This window comes from Carassius auratus, chromosome 35, assembly GCF_003368295.1.
Source record: "Carassius auratus strain Wakin chromosome 35, ASM336829v1, whole genome shotgun sequence".
NCBI lineage: Eukaryota > Metazoa > Chordata > Actinopteri > Cypriniformes > Cyprinidae > Carassius > Carassius auratus.
Genome location: NC_039277.1, coordinates 11,862,148 through 11,878,141, shown reverse-complemented (window position 1 = coordinate 11,878,141; position 15,994 = coordinate 11,862,148). Strand labels below are relative to the sequence as shown.

The following is a 15,994-nucleotide window of genomic DNA, read 5'->3' as shown; positions in this document are numbered from 1 at the left end:
AGAAGTAACAAAGACATATTTTGGCACATCCCACTTTTGAAATATATTTGCCACATATTACCAAGATGTTATGATGCAATATACAAATTATAATCGATTTCCTCAGTATTTCAGATACCAGGGGCCCCGCAGATCTCAGCGGTCTTCCCCACCTATACCTGAGGGCATGATCTAGAGCCGAGCAGAATGTCACAATTCTCCCCAGAGCCTGTTCCTGGTGGCACGTCCTGATTTTGCTGAGTTTATTCCTGACCATATGTTGCTGATGTACAAGCACCAAACAGTGATTTTAAGCATAAACTTCACAAAATCTATAAACTGGTTGTTCAAATCTGATTGGTTAATCACAATGTTGTTCCAGGGTCAACAAAGATGTTGTCCCTGGAACATGTCTCACTTGAGCCCCTTTCACACTGCACGTCGGACCCGCAATATTCCCGTAACATTGCCTGGTCGCCTTCTGTGTGAAAGCAACCACGTCCCGGAATTGATTACCGAATCGAACCCGGGTCGGGGACATAGTAACATTGCGGTAATCGATCCGGAACGAGCGCTGTGTGAACAAAAGCCAGATCTAATTCGGTATCGAAGTGATGACGCGCGTTATCGCGCGACTTTTTTACCGGCTGTTTTGAAGGAAGATCAACATTCGCGACGAAAACATATGTGCAAACTGTAATGAAGCAGAGATCAGTTAGTTCCTCACTTTCCGCGCTGACGCAGAGATCGTTTGCTTGCTTCAGTTAAAGTATAACGTGTCAAGCTTTGTCGACTCGTATATTACACGTCACGCGCTGATGTCACGTGTCGTTACGGGATCTTCAAGGGTTGTGTGTGAAAGCACGCACATATACCGGGTCATCACTGGCAGTGTGAAAGTGCCAAATCTAGCGACCAGGGAACAATTACAGGAACACTTTACCCCTGTATTTGCCGGAATGGCAGTGTGAAAGGGGCTTTGGTAAAATCAGGTTCTGCCTCCTGGTGCAGGAGATCCAGAGCTCATAGGCTCTCTGTTGCCTCCCTCTGCTGATGAGGCTGACCATCATCCCTCTGTGACCAGCACGGATTTAACAAAAAGCTGTTAAATGTATTTTTCTAGTAATCTGTGACTCTCGTGAGGCGGTAAGAAAGGTATTTTGTGCAGGACTTTGTTGATAGGATGATGAAGAGGACGCATGTCAGTAAAGAAACCCACTTTGATGAATATTATACAGATGACAGCTAATTGTAGCCATATAAAATACTCTTAGTTGGGTGGATACATTCAGAGTCACTCTTTGAAGAATTTACTATAGATAGAATATTTCTGTGAAATTAAAATTAGACTTCAAAATATAAACATACGTGTACTTAATGTTTTTTTCTTCCCTCTGATACCCCCTCCAAAACAACAGATACTGAAGATTATCTTCAAAATAAAAGTCCCATGACTCCAATGACACAAGTTTGTCACAAGTTAAATATACATTAGCGTAAATAAACAATATATATTTGCATAAAATATTATATATAAAATTTATATAATTAAATGGCTCCATTTATTATATATATATATATATATATATATATATATATATATATATATATATATATATATATATATATATATATATATACTTCTAACCAATGTGGTTTAAGGATGTAGTCATTTTATTAAATATAATATATAATATTGACTTTTTGTTATTAATCGTTATTTTGTTTTATTTTAGTTATTTATATACTTTATATACTACAGGTTTGAACATATTTATTGTTTGCATTTATTGTATTGTAACTCTGGCTAAGATAAAATCGTAGCCATTAAATCTTGTAAGCACGATCATTTCAGTCCAATTCTTACTCCGTAATGAATCACTGCTGAGCCGGTTATTTTATCTCGAAAACACTGTGAACCAAACCCCGCGATTATTAAAACGCCAAACTCCGCTGTTCCTTATCCCGCCCTGTACATCTGACGTGTGTTTACAAAACAAAAGCACTTTATTGAAAGAAGAAATAACGCGCATCGACATTTTGTGTCTAAGGTAAACATGTTATATAAACGCCCTAGACGTTTAAATGACGTTTGGTTTTCGTATTTATATTTTTAAGTCTCTATTTTATTGTAACCTGTTTCAGACAGTCTAAAGTGACACAGCTCAGCGTTTTTAGAGGCAGAATAGCTGAATGTTTAGATCCGTGTCTATTTGCTCAGATCAACAGATCTTTCGAAAATCTTTTTGGTTTATTAGCTATAGAACATTATTTTAGAATATCATGAACTGTCGATCAGAAGTGCTGGAGGTGTCAGTGGAGGGCAGGCAGGTGGATGAGGCCATGCTAGCCCTCCTGCACACGATCCTCCTGCACCGCAGCACGGGGAAATTTCACTATAAGAAAGAGGGCACGTACTCCATCGGCACGGTGGGAACTCAAGACGTGGACTGCGACTTCATCGACTTCACATTCGTGCGAGTGTCTTCTGATGAGCTGGACAGGGTTATCAGGAAAGCGGTAGCCGAATTTAAGGTACTTTTAATCACAGAAGTTAATTTAAGAGCTATATATTCTTATTAGACTATTAAGCTTTAACTCACTATAAAGGTGTACCATGGTAACACCATGTTTACCATGTTTGGACATGCTCCATGGTAGTACCAGAGTACTCTGACGTGATTTTAGTACGATGGTATAACGCTACTGAATCATGGTTAATTTCTTTATTCATGTACAATTTCTTTTTATTTTCTAAGGGCATACTTCTTCCTTTAGTATTTCTTAAATTTTTATGCTTCTCCTTCCTTTTATTCAGTTTGGTTATTTTGTGTTAATAATACCCAGCACCAAAACATAAAAACAAAGACTGTATATAAACAAGTAGGTCGATTTTATTTATTTATTTTTACATCTCCAGATGGAAAATTCATGTATGTTCATGTATTATATCTATATTATGCATTTATAATCACACCTGTAAGACATGATACCTAACCATAATATGCTATATGAATTAATCTAATATATCTGTTTCTTTAAATGCTTTCATTTCAGAGTTGCCTATATCTTTTCAATAAAGTAATAAAGTATATTCATTTCATGTTCCATAGCTCTATGGTAATTCTAACCAAGTCATTTAAATCTGTGGATTCTTGCCTTCTTCAAAATCGTATTGCTTTGAAAAGCTGGAATTCTCTCTATTTAAAAAATAAAATAAATGTAACTCATCTAACAGAGGATTTAAAATATAGTCCAAGTATACCAAGACTATATTTTGCATCCTTATTATATTTGGTTCCTAAATATTTGTTCCAGGAATTACAAAATTACTTCTGTCCATTTTTTCTTATTAAACAAATCCATATCCTTAAAGTTTTAATAAGGTAGTAGTGTGATTGTTGCGTTTATTACACGTTTTATAACCACAACCTTATTTCTACCCAGGATGCTCTTGGTAATTCTGGGAGTGATGGCATGGGTCAGATCTCTTTGGAGTTCTACCAGAAGAAGAAATCACGCTGGCCCTTTTCAGACGAATGCATCCCGTGGGAGGTCTGGAGTATTAAGGTGAACGTGGTGAACCTGGCCAACGAACAAGAGCGCCAGATCTGCAGGGAGAAGGTTGGCGAGAAGCTCGGCGAGAAAGTCATCAACATCGTGGAAGTCATTAACCGTCATGAATATCTTCCCAAGATGCCTACACAATCGGAGGTGGACAATGTGTTCGATACGAGTTTGAAAGACGTCCAGCCGTATCTGTACAAGATCACGTACCAGATCACTGATTCTCTGGGCACGTCAGTGAGCACTACCATGAGGAGGCTGATCAAAGACACACTGGCATTGTAAAAGACAGTTAAGCAGCTGAAGCCAGATGCTTCTTGGATTTTTATGATGATCTTGTAAAAATAGAAAATCATTACAATGGGATTTCAAGTAAATTCACTACACTTTTCCTGTATAATTATGCTGTCCATAATGTTTGCATCAGCTAATTCACGCAAGCAAATTATTCATTTTTTTTTTTCAATAAAATTAATTATGTTCCCTGAATTCTTTTTTTTTTTTTCTTGTAAATTTGTCTGAATTTTTGTCACGCTGATAAGTAGGTGCTTTTTTCCATATATTCACCTTAACTCAAAAGCTAAATAACAAATTTAATGTCTATTCAATTAAAAAAAATAGCCTGTTCAATAATATAAAAAAAAAAAAGTAATACCTATTTATATCTAAGAAAACTTCTATACTTTATATATACTGCATTCTCTTTTTCGTCCAATAGATAATAATTCATACTTTACCCAAATAGTGTCTGTAAATTTTGTAACTGACACAGTGTCCAAATCAGAACACAAATTATTGCACATGTTGATATTTATTTTAGAAAGCAAGCACAGAAACAGTAGAAAATCATTGAACACAAAAACTGATACAGTTTTTAAAGCCACATTAGAATAATTCAAGTGCTTACAATATTAGTTATTGCAGAGATACTACAGGAATACCAAAAAAAGAGATACTTTTCATAAGAGAAAATGTGTGTGTTGTAAAAACAAAGACCAGGATGATGATTAAATGGTCTGTTCTGTCATCCCTATTCATTAAATGTCATACAACCTTTCATTAAACCATATTAAGAAGTTTATCAATTACTGAAATAATCATTTTATTATCAGGACTAATTGATCTGCTGATAATATGGTTAAATTCTTTACTCAAAACAAGAAGTTGATGTTATGTCATGTAATACTGGGGACAAATTAAATGCAAACTAAATCAGGAACTTCTATCCAACTTGTTCATTAATCAATACCTTTATTAGGGGTGTAACATAAAAAGGAATGTATTACCATTTTATCCATCAAAATATAGACTAAATGTCAGTAGCTGATGGAAAACGCAAATTAGATTTTGTGTTCGACAAAGGCCATAAGCTTGGGAAGCCAAACATCCCCTAATGTTCCTTAATTTATTAATATTTCAAACACTTGCTAATAAGATTGCTGTTTTTGTGCTTTAATATTTTAGAATAAAGATATTTTCTGGCTCATACGGTCACAGAAAAGGTCCACTGAACATCGGGAATGTGCAACCATTCAACGTCATTGCATCAAGACTTCATTAATCACCGAGTACAGAGTTCTGGTAAGTTGAACTTACACTATGGTCCAGCTCACAATGTACTGATACAGTACGAAAATCTACTCTGACTTCATCTCTACACATTTATGAGAAGTAATTCCCACATATATACTGCATGTCCTGTACAACAAAAAGTATTAGAAGATCCACGTTGCAGGCACACACTAAAAACTGCTTAAAGAACATCACTCCAAACCTGCTATTTGTACATATAAAGCCTTCGATTTGTTCAATGCAATTACTGAATATTATCCACATTCTCTAAACAAAAATACCATGTAAGTTTACATAACTGGCAAAAACACTATCAGAATGCTCTTAAAATTATAAATACAACTTAACTAGCTATATCAAAATTAAATGATTAACATTTTCCTCACCTCTATCAATGTTCACAAAGTTTATTATATAGTTTGATATTAAGATATAAATCTTTATTCTCTTTAAATGATTAAAGAAACAATTTAAGATTAAAAGCTATAAGAGCATAAGCAGGGCTGAATTGGGCATTTAATGCCTAAACACCTTTTTCTTCAGTTTCCTTAACTTAATCATTTTAGGCCAGAAAAGAAGGAATTAATGTCTATTAATGCCCTGTCTGCATAGGCCTGTGCTTTTAATAGAGAACGATGTTTATTTGTAAATATTTGAAAGTGCTAACAGCATAAAGGCCACTAAAACAAGAGAAGCGTAAGTCTTCTGCGTAACAATCCAAAAAAGTAATCACTCATTTTTTGTTTGCAATAAAATAAACTAATTTAGAAGAGTTCTTAAGGTGACAGAATATAATGGCCTTTCATGATCATTGAAAAGTGAACTTAAAATGTAATACAGGGAAATGCTTTAGAAAACTAATTTATGCTTTGAGCAACTCTTGGCATGCAATCAAAGATGCATTCAGGAAACTCTTGACAGTCTTTGAATACTGTTTATAGAAATAAGGTATATTAAGTATGATCAAATTCTATTAAAAAATCCCTGGGTTTTGTCTGCAAGTGTCTCCCAAAGTAAATCATTTGACAGTTTAAAGGAGACTACTTTAATGGTTAGGGCTACTAATGTGCAACTCTGCACTCTTATGTATGGCTCTGCTCGTGACTCCACAGACTGAAAGCGGACTTAAATGTCCGGTGACAGAATTTGCACATGTACTGCCGTTTAAAGGTAAGTGCAGAGAGAGTTGGGGCATGGTAAAATAGCGTGTCAGATTCCTGAGGGGTAATAGTTTCGTCTGTGCTGTCGGACTTGCAGTGAGATTGTTCCCTTGGCTCAACGTCACCTTTTTTGTCCTGCTGTGGCTTCTTGAGTTTGGTTGACAGTGACATGGAGCCTCTGGGTTCCTCTTCTGAGGCATCCACCCCAGAATGGGTTGCTTTGAGTGGAGGTTCTTGAGAAGCTGGAGGCTCTGGGATGGAAATTGTGAGAGGTGGCGAAGGAGATGGAGAAGACTGAAGCCTGTCAATCTCTCTCATCCCTGGCTCCTCAGGTGTGGACATGTGGGACTGGTAGTGGCTCCAGAGGCGGAAGTTGGTCCTGAATGCTTTGTGACATATGTGGCAGATGAAGGGTTTGATGTGGCAAAGCAGTTCCTGATGTCGTTCCAGGTCTTTGTGGCCACTGAAAAGCTTCCCACACTTCTCACAAGGCCAAACGCCTGGTTCCTCAGATCCAACAGAAGCTTTGCTCATGCCGTCCTTGGCTGATACTGCTTCCTCTTGAGGTTCCTCTTTGACTTGAAGCTCCCCTGGACCGTGAGTGCTCAAGTCCTCTGGTGCATAAGACGACGAGTCTTCAGAATCATACATTGGTGGAACTGATGAGTCACTGTACACTGCTTCCTCTCTGGAGTCACGCATCAACTCCTGAGAAGAAGGAGGAACTCTGAGAACGTTGGATGATTCGTCATGATTGCTCTCCTGGAGACCGAGAGTCAACTGCTCCTTCACACTCATCATATTTTGCTTGTGGACTTCCACCTGATGACGCCATATGCTGAAAGAAGACTTAAACGTGCGCATACACTCAAGACAGGACAGCTTTTTGTACTTGCAGTGAGCTTCGTGGTCTTTCTTGACAACTGTGTTGGAGAATCGAAGTCCACAGTATGGGCAGACGGTAGCATACCTACATGCTCTCTCATGGTCTTCTAATTCAGGCAAAGAGGGCAGTTTCTCATTGCAGAGCCGGCAAAAAAAGACATCCTTATCTTGGTTTTCTTTAAGATGTGTCAACTGCTGCTGCTGCTTGTATTGAAGGTCTCTCTCGGCATCCATGTCAAGGTTAGCCGGCTCAGCGGAGTGTCCTTTCATATGCAGTTTTAAGTGTGATTGAAAGAAAAACCTTTTACCACAGTAGGGGCATCCGTAGGACTTCGATCGCCTGTTTTTCCTGCCGAAGGGTTGCGACTGCAGGCCTTGCTTGGATCTCCGGAGCTTCATAATCAAGGCCTTCTTTATTTCCCGCTCTCTGACAATATCAATTAGCTTCCTCTGAAACTTTTCATCCAGGACAGAATAGGAACTAGTAGATGTTGCGGGATTTTGCACCACGCCGTGTTGGGTTTGGCAATGAGTCCAGACTTTGAAGTTTGTGTGAAAACGTTTGTGGCAGATGTCACAAGCATACGGCTTCTTTGGGTTGTGGTACATGTTCACATGGCGATACAGACCAGCATTAGACCTGAAAACCTTCAGGCAGTTCCAGCACTTAAACATTTTGTTTGGCCGAAGTTCTCCAGGTTCCTCATCATTATTGTCTATGTTGGAATTGCAAGGTACCTCACCAAATGTGCTTTCCTGATGCAACAGATGATGCTCATTAACAGGCCTAGATTTCTTAAAGGGCATATAACTTCCATCTATCTTAGTCTTCCTCTTCATCGAGGAAGCGAAGTACCCTCTGGAACCTTCATCATAGTTTTCCTGAAAGACTTTGAAATTTAACGGCAGATTGTCTCCAACGGTAATGTGAACAATTTCAGAAGGGTCAGCAAGGGGACTGCTGGGCTCCGCTTTTATCCTGATTTGAGTTGTTTGAGTGCCGTCCGTCTCGTATGCATTTCGTTGTCTTGACCTGAGAAGAAATGGCATATCTTTTGACACCCTATCCTCATGTTCAGGGGAAGGCAACCTTGCTGTTGTGGTAAATAACTTGACTACAGACTGTTCTCGACTTTGTGAGTCCTTAAGATCCAGAGCTGGAGAAAATATAGGAACGGGACTATCCATTGACAATGATCTGCGCAGCAGACTTTTAATAAGTGGCCCACTTCGGTCTACGGTTTGGTTGCATGGACCTTGATGATCACCCACTGGCCTGGATTCATGAGACACTTCCATTCTTCCATCAATGGCACCTTCAGTTTGATCTGATTGTAGGCTAGTGTGCTGTACAGACTCACTGAATGACACTGAGGATGTTAGTTTTGGCCTCATAGATGGCGATCGGTATTCAGTTCGATGTCTCAGTATGGATGTTGGTGAGGAGATGATAGATCTGCAATCACCATCGTCTGTGTTTTTGTTTGAATTTCTGCTGTTAGGGGTACTGTTTGTCTCTTTTTCATTTGGTCTGACGTGTCCTGAGAATTTGCTCTGATTGCTAAAATCCTGTGTGAGCGAAGGTGGCTCTGTGGCCTGTTTAAACAGTTTTCCCTGAAGAGTCGAACTTTTCCTCTGAAACACATCCATGCCAGGCTGCTCACCTTGACCTTGATGTACAATAACACTTCTCTTTTGAGAAGAGCCATCCTCCTCCTCAGAGAGTGACATCCGTTTTCTTGACACAGAGTATGACGCCTGAGGTCTTATAGACATGATGTTGGTTAGAAAGGGAATGCCGAGGCTATATCCCAACTCCTGTATAGCTGCCAGGCTGCATTTCTCCACAAACAGAGATGATGAGTAGATGTAGTTTAGCACAATCTCAAATGCATCAGGCTCACAGAAGTCAAGCTGAACAATGGAGCGGTTCTCTGAGTCCCTTCTGGAGAACACAGACTGGAAGTATTCACTGCATGCTGCAAGGACACTTTTATGGGCCTGGTACTGTTGATCACCCACTAACAACACAACATCACAGAGCTGTTCCTTCAACCGCTGCTCGTTGAGGGCACCCAGCAGTGAAATACCATGGGAAGGGTTACAGTAGTGCCCAAGGCTCTCCATTTTGGCTTTGAAGGGAAGTAAAAGAAAATACAAATTTAGTGACATTGAAAAGTCATTACAATGGTCATATCAATTATGCTACATAAAAATAATCTTGGTAACACTTTTCACAAATATCAGTACATTCAGTACTGATCACAAATATCAATACATTACTTAATGCACCCTGTATCATGAACTTCAAATGAACAACAATTTTTACATAATTTATGTAATTTTTATGTAAATTTATAATAGACTTTTAGTGTATTGTTAATTTATGTGAAATTCAACTTGAAATGTTAACAATATATTTGTATGTGGAAATTAAAATGAATTTACATTAATAAATGCTACCCAATACATTAAATAATGCTAAAATTATTTATCTTACTGTAGATTATTACCATGAAACATACATAATAGTTTAAACATGACAATGCTGATAAATGCTAAGAAAGGCACAACATGTAAGCTTACATCACATTAGTCACTCTCAAATAAAAAACACATTTTCAACAACTTTGTTTTAATAAAATAAATACATAGTTATTGAAACTTCGGAAATCAGATATGATTATTTATATTAATATTCTTAATATTATTAATAATGGGGCACCCTGGAGTGATTGACAACCACTGCAATATATTGTGTGTGTTTACATATATACATATGCACACACACACACACACACACACACACACACACACACACACACACACACACACACACATATATATATATATATATATATATATATATATTAAAACAAACTGACAAAGAAGCCTGACTGCAAGCACTATTAATTTATTAATACACTGTAAAATTAAACACTTGCACATGATTTCTTCTATAAATCATTACAGCAAAACAACTACGAAGAAAAAAAGTTGATATTTAAAATGCTCAGATTAGAAAAATATAAATATTTAAGTTATTTCGTAAGCTGTTAAATAATTACAGAATTACAATAAGCAAGTAAATACAGTAAGCGTCTACGCATGCGAATAACGACCGCTGATTACATGTCTAACGTTGGTTACAGTTAGTTTTACGTCGCATAGAGAGACTACTCACGCATGAAAACGAGCCAATAAGTATGTTAATATTTTAAATTAAATGATTTCGCTGCATGTTCCTTCCTCTGAATCTCGAGCTCTGTTTAAAATAAAACCATCTGTTGAATCACCGTTGCCAAACTGTCACCCTATTAGCAAACAAGTTACAAAATACAGGCAACGGTTGCGTCTCTTCCCTCCACTATTCACAAGATACGAGAAACGATTAGAACACGCGTCTGCGCGCACACAGTCCTCCTGTCACCGACTGCGCAGACATCGCATCCTGCACAACAGACTGAGAGCAGCCGCTTCTGTCAAAATCTCCTCGGCGTTACGTCAGGAAAGCCTGTTTTTACCAAAACAACATTCAACTACTTCACTTAGACGACGAAACAAAGTTGTTCAGCATTTCTACTCACCCTAGTTCGGTGGCTTTGGGTGCCCCGGAGCTCCGACACTGGACTTTGTTTCAGAGTTGCGTTGCGCATGAAACAGTCGTGATTCCATCCATCTTGTATTTGACGTCATCCCACTGTAGGGATGAGGTCATCGCTAAGATCGCTCGTCACGTGTGCTGCTGTCTGATTGGCTGCTGTATAAGCTGTGGGCGTGGACGAGGAAATGAGTAGAGGATGACGAACTGATAAACCGTTGAGGTGAGTTCAAGCCTTTATGGTTCAAGCACGAATACACGCTTCACTTGTTAAAGTGACAGGCTGCTAAAGAAATATGGGATGAAATTAGACTCAAAATGATTAATAGATTCACGCAAAAATATCAATGTACTACATCAATTTTATACACATATCTTACGAACCACAAACAAATGCCTTTTTATTTTTATTCAGGATTAAATGATTGTGCAGCGATTTGTATACAGACATGTTTGCAAATAGTTAGCTCGTCTAGTTCGAGTCGATCTTGTTTGGTTCATTTGGATTTTGAGAATTCATTTTCACAGTTTTTTCAGCATTTCATACACAACTACTAACGAACAAGGCCCAATGCAATTCGTGGAAACGATATGAAAAATTTGCGAATGTGCATCACTACACTGAAACAAATGCTTTTATTAGTAATAATAATAATAATTCCTTACATTTATATAGCGCTTTTCTAGGCACTAAAGCGCTTTACATTATCAGGGTTAAGAATGACATTATTGTGCAGCATTTTGTTCAAATAGAGACATATTTGTGAATACAAATGTTATAGTTTGTATTAACAATTATCATAATTCGTGCATGTATGGATTAAAATGTGCATTTGTGGATAAGGCGAGGTCTGTGCATTCATCCACGTCTCTTCTGAGTCGATTCTGTTTGCTTCATTTGAATTTTGAGACTTTCGTCCTGCCCTTTAAGCCTTGCAATCCACACACACACACAGTTCGCGATCCACGGCAGCTGAGCCAAAAAACTAAACAAAAACAGTGACCACTAGATGGCACTACAGCTCCACTCACGTGCGCATTTCATTGTGTACAGTTTTATGAATGTTACATTGTGTTTTCTTTGTTTCTTTTTGGTTTGGCTATTCTCCTCTGCCCGTAGAAATACAATAAAAAGGTTTTATTGAACTTGTTCTAACGTAACTTAAGACACATAATATCTATTAATTTGGCCAAACAAGAACTTCGTGACAATAGCAAATCAAAATCAAAATGATTTTTTTTTTTTTTTTTTTTTTTTTACCTAGTTAATCATGTCTCTTACTGTATTTGGAATGGGGGCATAACACTTTATTTGAAGGTAGACAATATCTGCTTACGTTTTCTCCATTTCTGTGCTTCATTTAAGTATCATAATGTTCTCAGATGGTTTTCTAATTTGAGTAGGCCTACATAAAATGAATGTGGACAACATGAGATTTTACTTTCATATTTTGGCGATTCTAAGCAATTGTTTTTCTTTTTAAAATCTATTTATGAGATTTTCTGAAGTCTGTAAAGAAAAAATATCAGTAAAGCTGGAAACTTACTCTCCATTTAATTCCATTCATCTCATTACTTTCTCTGGGTCATTTGTGATTTTTATTTACAATGGGATGTTGTATATGAATATATGTGTATAGTTCATTCACTACCAATCAAAATTGGGGGGTCAGTAAGATTTTTTTAAAAAAGAATTTTAATACTTTTATTTAGCAGGGAATCATTAAATTGATCAAATGACAGTAAAGACGTTTACAGTAAGGTGCTACAAAAAGATTATTGCAAATAAATTTTGTTATTTGTAACTTTCGATTCATCAAAGCATCCTCAAAAAATGTACCACGGTTTCTATAAATATATTTTATAAGAGCAAAAACCTTTTATAAAAAGAAATGCTACTTGAGCACCAGATCATATTAGAACGATTTCTAAAGCATCACTGCACACACTGATGACACTTTTTTGTCATTACAGGAATAAATTATATTTTTAAATATATAAAAAAATAAAACAGTTTTAATGATTGCAAATGTAATAATATTGCAATATTATTTTGATCAAACAAAATAAGAAAAGTATAAAAGAAAGTATTAGAAAGTTTACAGTTGTTCAGTTTGTCAATTTTAGACAATTTTGAATTTCTTTTCTTTTTCTTTTCTTTTTTCAGGATATGATCAGACTATCATCTGTGTAATATGACTAATCTGTGTCCATGACCAATGTGATCTCCTCTCCAACCTCATATACCCAGAAGAGGCCGTGCTGTGGGTGGCTGCCATGACAGTGTGTTGTCACTGTTTATAAACAAAATACCAAACACAGGTCATGAAATGTTGCGATGGTTACGATCAAGTCAGGAGTTACTGTGTCTTGTGTGTAATAGTCTTTCCACATTGTGTGACATGTTGACCTGAGATGTGATTGGTCTCCTGTTATTTAAAGATTTAGATGAGTGTTTTCTGGATGATTGATGGGCAGACTGATGGGCTTACTGTATAAACAATTTTGGCTGTTGGTCTGGATACATAGACTTGGACCCCAGTAGACCAGGGCACAGCTGTGCAGGTACAGTAGAGAAGGCTTCTGTAGACATTTCATTACACTGTCACAACTTTAAGTGAGAGCAAAACAGAAGTCATGTTTTTTTTCTCTCTTTTTTTTATGAGATTAAAAATTAAAAACTCCAGTATCATTAAACTCAATAAATTATGTTTATGTACAGTAGTGTGTAGTATGATAACGTAACCAAGGTTTTTTTTTTTTTGTCTTTCAGAACAGCACCCATAATTTTGCTAATGTGACGCTATACAACAATGTGAGCCGTTTTTCGAAGGCTTCTGTGCATCTAGAAATTCCTTTAATTTACACTTACTCCAGTTGCATCCTTATCTCCATGGGATACGCCCCCTCAGGGTACAGTGCTTCCATAGCAACTGTCTCCATGGAGCTTGTTTTTCTCTCCATTCACTCAATATGCCATTTCTTGTCACGTCAAAGACACCTAGACTCAATTTAAGCTGTTAATTATGTCAGCGTATATGACAAACATATTTTACTTAAATTCAGATATCAAACTGAGACCATATTATCTTATATATACAATCTATATATATATATACTTAATAAACAATAAATAATAAAACATTTATACAATTAAATAATGTAGCCCACTGTAAAAGCCCTAAAAATGGTCTGATTTCTGGATGATATTCATTTTGTCACATTGATAACTATCTTTTAAAGGTATTTTGATATGACCAATGACCTAGTGGCAGGATTGGGTAGTTTTCAGGTTACTTTGTGGCTCATCAGTGATCACTACGTCATCTCCCTGCACTGCCAGATCCAGATCTTGAGCTAATGTTTCAAGAAATTCATACACAATGACCCTACAAAGCATTTGCACAATTAAGTCACACTCCACATTTTGAATCTAGTTGATGTTTAATTAAATGTTTTATTTTTTAATGAAAAGTAATGTTTGTGGTATTATAATTATAATAATTATTATTATTATTATATATTTTTTTACAAATTATTATTTAATTTCTTTCAGTGTATTTGGTTGTTTATTCCCATCAGCAATATCAAATGGTAGAGAAATGTGTATATTTCATTATTTGCGAGGTTGCTTCTCCTCCCAAATATCTATTGTGGCCCTGGTATAGATATTTAAATTGATTGAATATAGGCCTATTTATGTCATTTAGGAAAATTTCACACACAAAATACTATATACACCCTTTTCCAGTGATGTTATGTCACTTTCTTAAATGGGCCACTAGAGGACACTGTTGTATTAGCTGTACAATTTGATACTAGCTTTGGTCAGTTGGCTGTATGTTGTGTTTGGACAGATGAAAATCTAATATGAGTAGGCTATATGGAGGCCTTTGTAAACAGAATATGTTCCAATGAATTATTCTCAGGATTTAAGGATTTAAGATTTCTTAAAAATAATGTGACTATTTGTGGAGACTTTTGAGTGCATGGAGCCTGTGTGAGAGAACTAGTAAACAAGGCCTCCTCGATCTTTTGTAGGCTGAATTCTCCAGAGACATGTCGTGTAAAAAGTTCATTTCAGAGATGGGGTAGTCATACACATCTTCAATTCACCAATTATTATTCAGCTAGATGCTAAAAAAGTAAGGCATCTCCGTGGCAATGTCTCAGTTTTGCCTCCTGGAGCTGTAGAACTGTGTATTTGTGTGTTTTCATGGGTGTGGGTGAATATGTGAACATGTTTATGTTTGCATGTTAATTTATATTTGCTATAAAAAAAAACAGGTCATATCTTACACAATGGTCATTTCTACTTATTTAGGTTGCATTTTAAAATCTTGATTTGTTAGTTGCATCAGGATCAATATGTAAACCAACAGAAATATCACTCTTTTCTTAATAACTGTTTCCCTCAGTTTCTGTTAATTAGAGAACCCTTCCAGTACACAGACATACACACATTTTATTTTCTTCATTTATTTTCTTCATAATTATTATATTTATTATCTTTTTTTTTAAATAGGATGTGTAACTGAATTAGCCCATGTTGTGATATACACATCAGTGTTTATTAGTGAGGGAAATGGGCTGCTAAAAGGCAGGACACAAAGTTAATGTCCGTTATTCCACTAAATGTAATTATAAGAATGCAGATGAAGCATTTGTGTTGTAATTTAAATAAAAGACCATGTTCTACTTAATCTAATCTGCCTCCTTGTGTCTCTGAAGATGGGATCACGCCTTCATCTCATCTAGAATTTCAAGAGTCTCCATAATAACAAGAACTGTTGTTCTTAAACTCATGTTATGCCTGTGGAAAAGACCAAGTAGGGTTCGCTTAGCTCAGGGTTAGTTGGTTTGGTACCAACCAACTGGTGATCACCATCTACAATGTATTCCGATGTAAGTGTGGTCTTTGTCTCCTTCATATCTGTGTAATATCTGACCTGTGAAACCAGAAAAGCAACCCTCAGGACTTTCTCTCTCACTAAGGTTTAACAAGATTCCCACAGTTCACAGCAGACAGGAGTAACTATGGATCCTTGTGCTAATATGCCTCTTAAGCTATTAATTTTACAATAGATCTCTGTCCAAAATACCCTCTAAACTTTGAATTATTCAGATGATAAGTATGAAGACAGCTGATTTGGAAAATGGGAAAAGACAGCCCCCCGCCCCCAGTGTTTTCATCATGATGGGGACTTTCCATTGACTCCAATTGTTGTCA

At 36.7% G+C, this 15,994-nt stretch overlaps 2 protein-coding genes and 1 long non-coding RNA gene across 3 annotated transcripts; 2 read left to right on the top strand and 1 right to left on the bottom strand.

The window, feature by feature from the left end:
- The first annotated feature begins 1,991 nt into the window (after positions 1-1,991).
- LOC113054408 (autophagy-related protein 101) lies at positions 1,992-4,005 on the top strand. The gene is made up of 2 exons (XM_026219943.1): positions 1,992-2,514; positions 3,427-4,005. The coding sequence occupies exons 1-2, from the start codon at positions 2,263-2,265 to the stop codon at positions 3,829-3,831; spliced, it is 657 nt and encodes a 218-aa protein (XP_026075728.1). The 5' UTR covers positions 1,992-2,262; the 3' UTR covers positions 3,832-4,005.
- A 333-nt stretch (positions 4,006-4,338) lies between these two features.
- Positions 4,339-10,863, bottom strand: LOC113054407 (zinc finger and BTB domain-containing protein 21-like). Its single transcript, XM_026219941.1, has 2 exons — positions 10,751-10,863; positions 4,339-9,295 (listed from the first exon to the last, which is right to left on the bottom strand). Exon 2 carries the CDS (start codon positions 9,288-9,290, stop codon positions 6,201-6,203), a length of 3,090 nt encoding a protein of 1,029 aa, XP_026075726.1. The 5' UTR covers positions 9,291-9,295; positions 10,751-10,863; the 3' UTR covers positions 4,339-6,200.
- A 2-nt stretch (positions 10,864-10,865) lies between these two features.
- LOC113054409 (uncharacterized) lies at positions 10,866-15,448 on the top strand. Its single transcript, XR_003277375.1, has 3 exons — positions 10,866-10,987; positions 12,932-13,329; positions 13,538-15,448. It is a non-coding gene; the product is annotated as an uncharacterized LOC113054409 (long non-coding RNA).
- The last annotated feature ends 546 nt before the right edge of the window (positions 15,449-15,994 follow it).

Excerpts from the sequence above, each read along its gene's own strand:
- LOC113054407 (XM_026219941.1), bottom strand. The coding sequence starts at position 9,290 with ATGGAGAGCCTTGGGCACTACTGTAACCCTTCCCATGGTATTTCACTG.
- LOC113054408 (XM_026219943.1), top strand. The coding sequence starts at position 2,263 with ATGAACTGTCGATCAGAAGTGCTGGAGGTGTCAGTGGAGGGCAGGCAG. Across the intron at positions 2,515-3,426 it reads AAGCGGTAGCCGAATTTAAG|GATGCTCTTGGTAATTCTGG; the intron begins GTACTTTTAATC and ends ATTTCTACCCAG.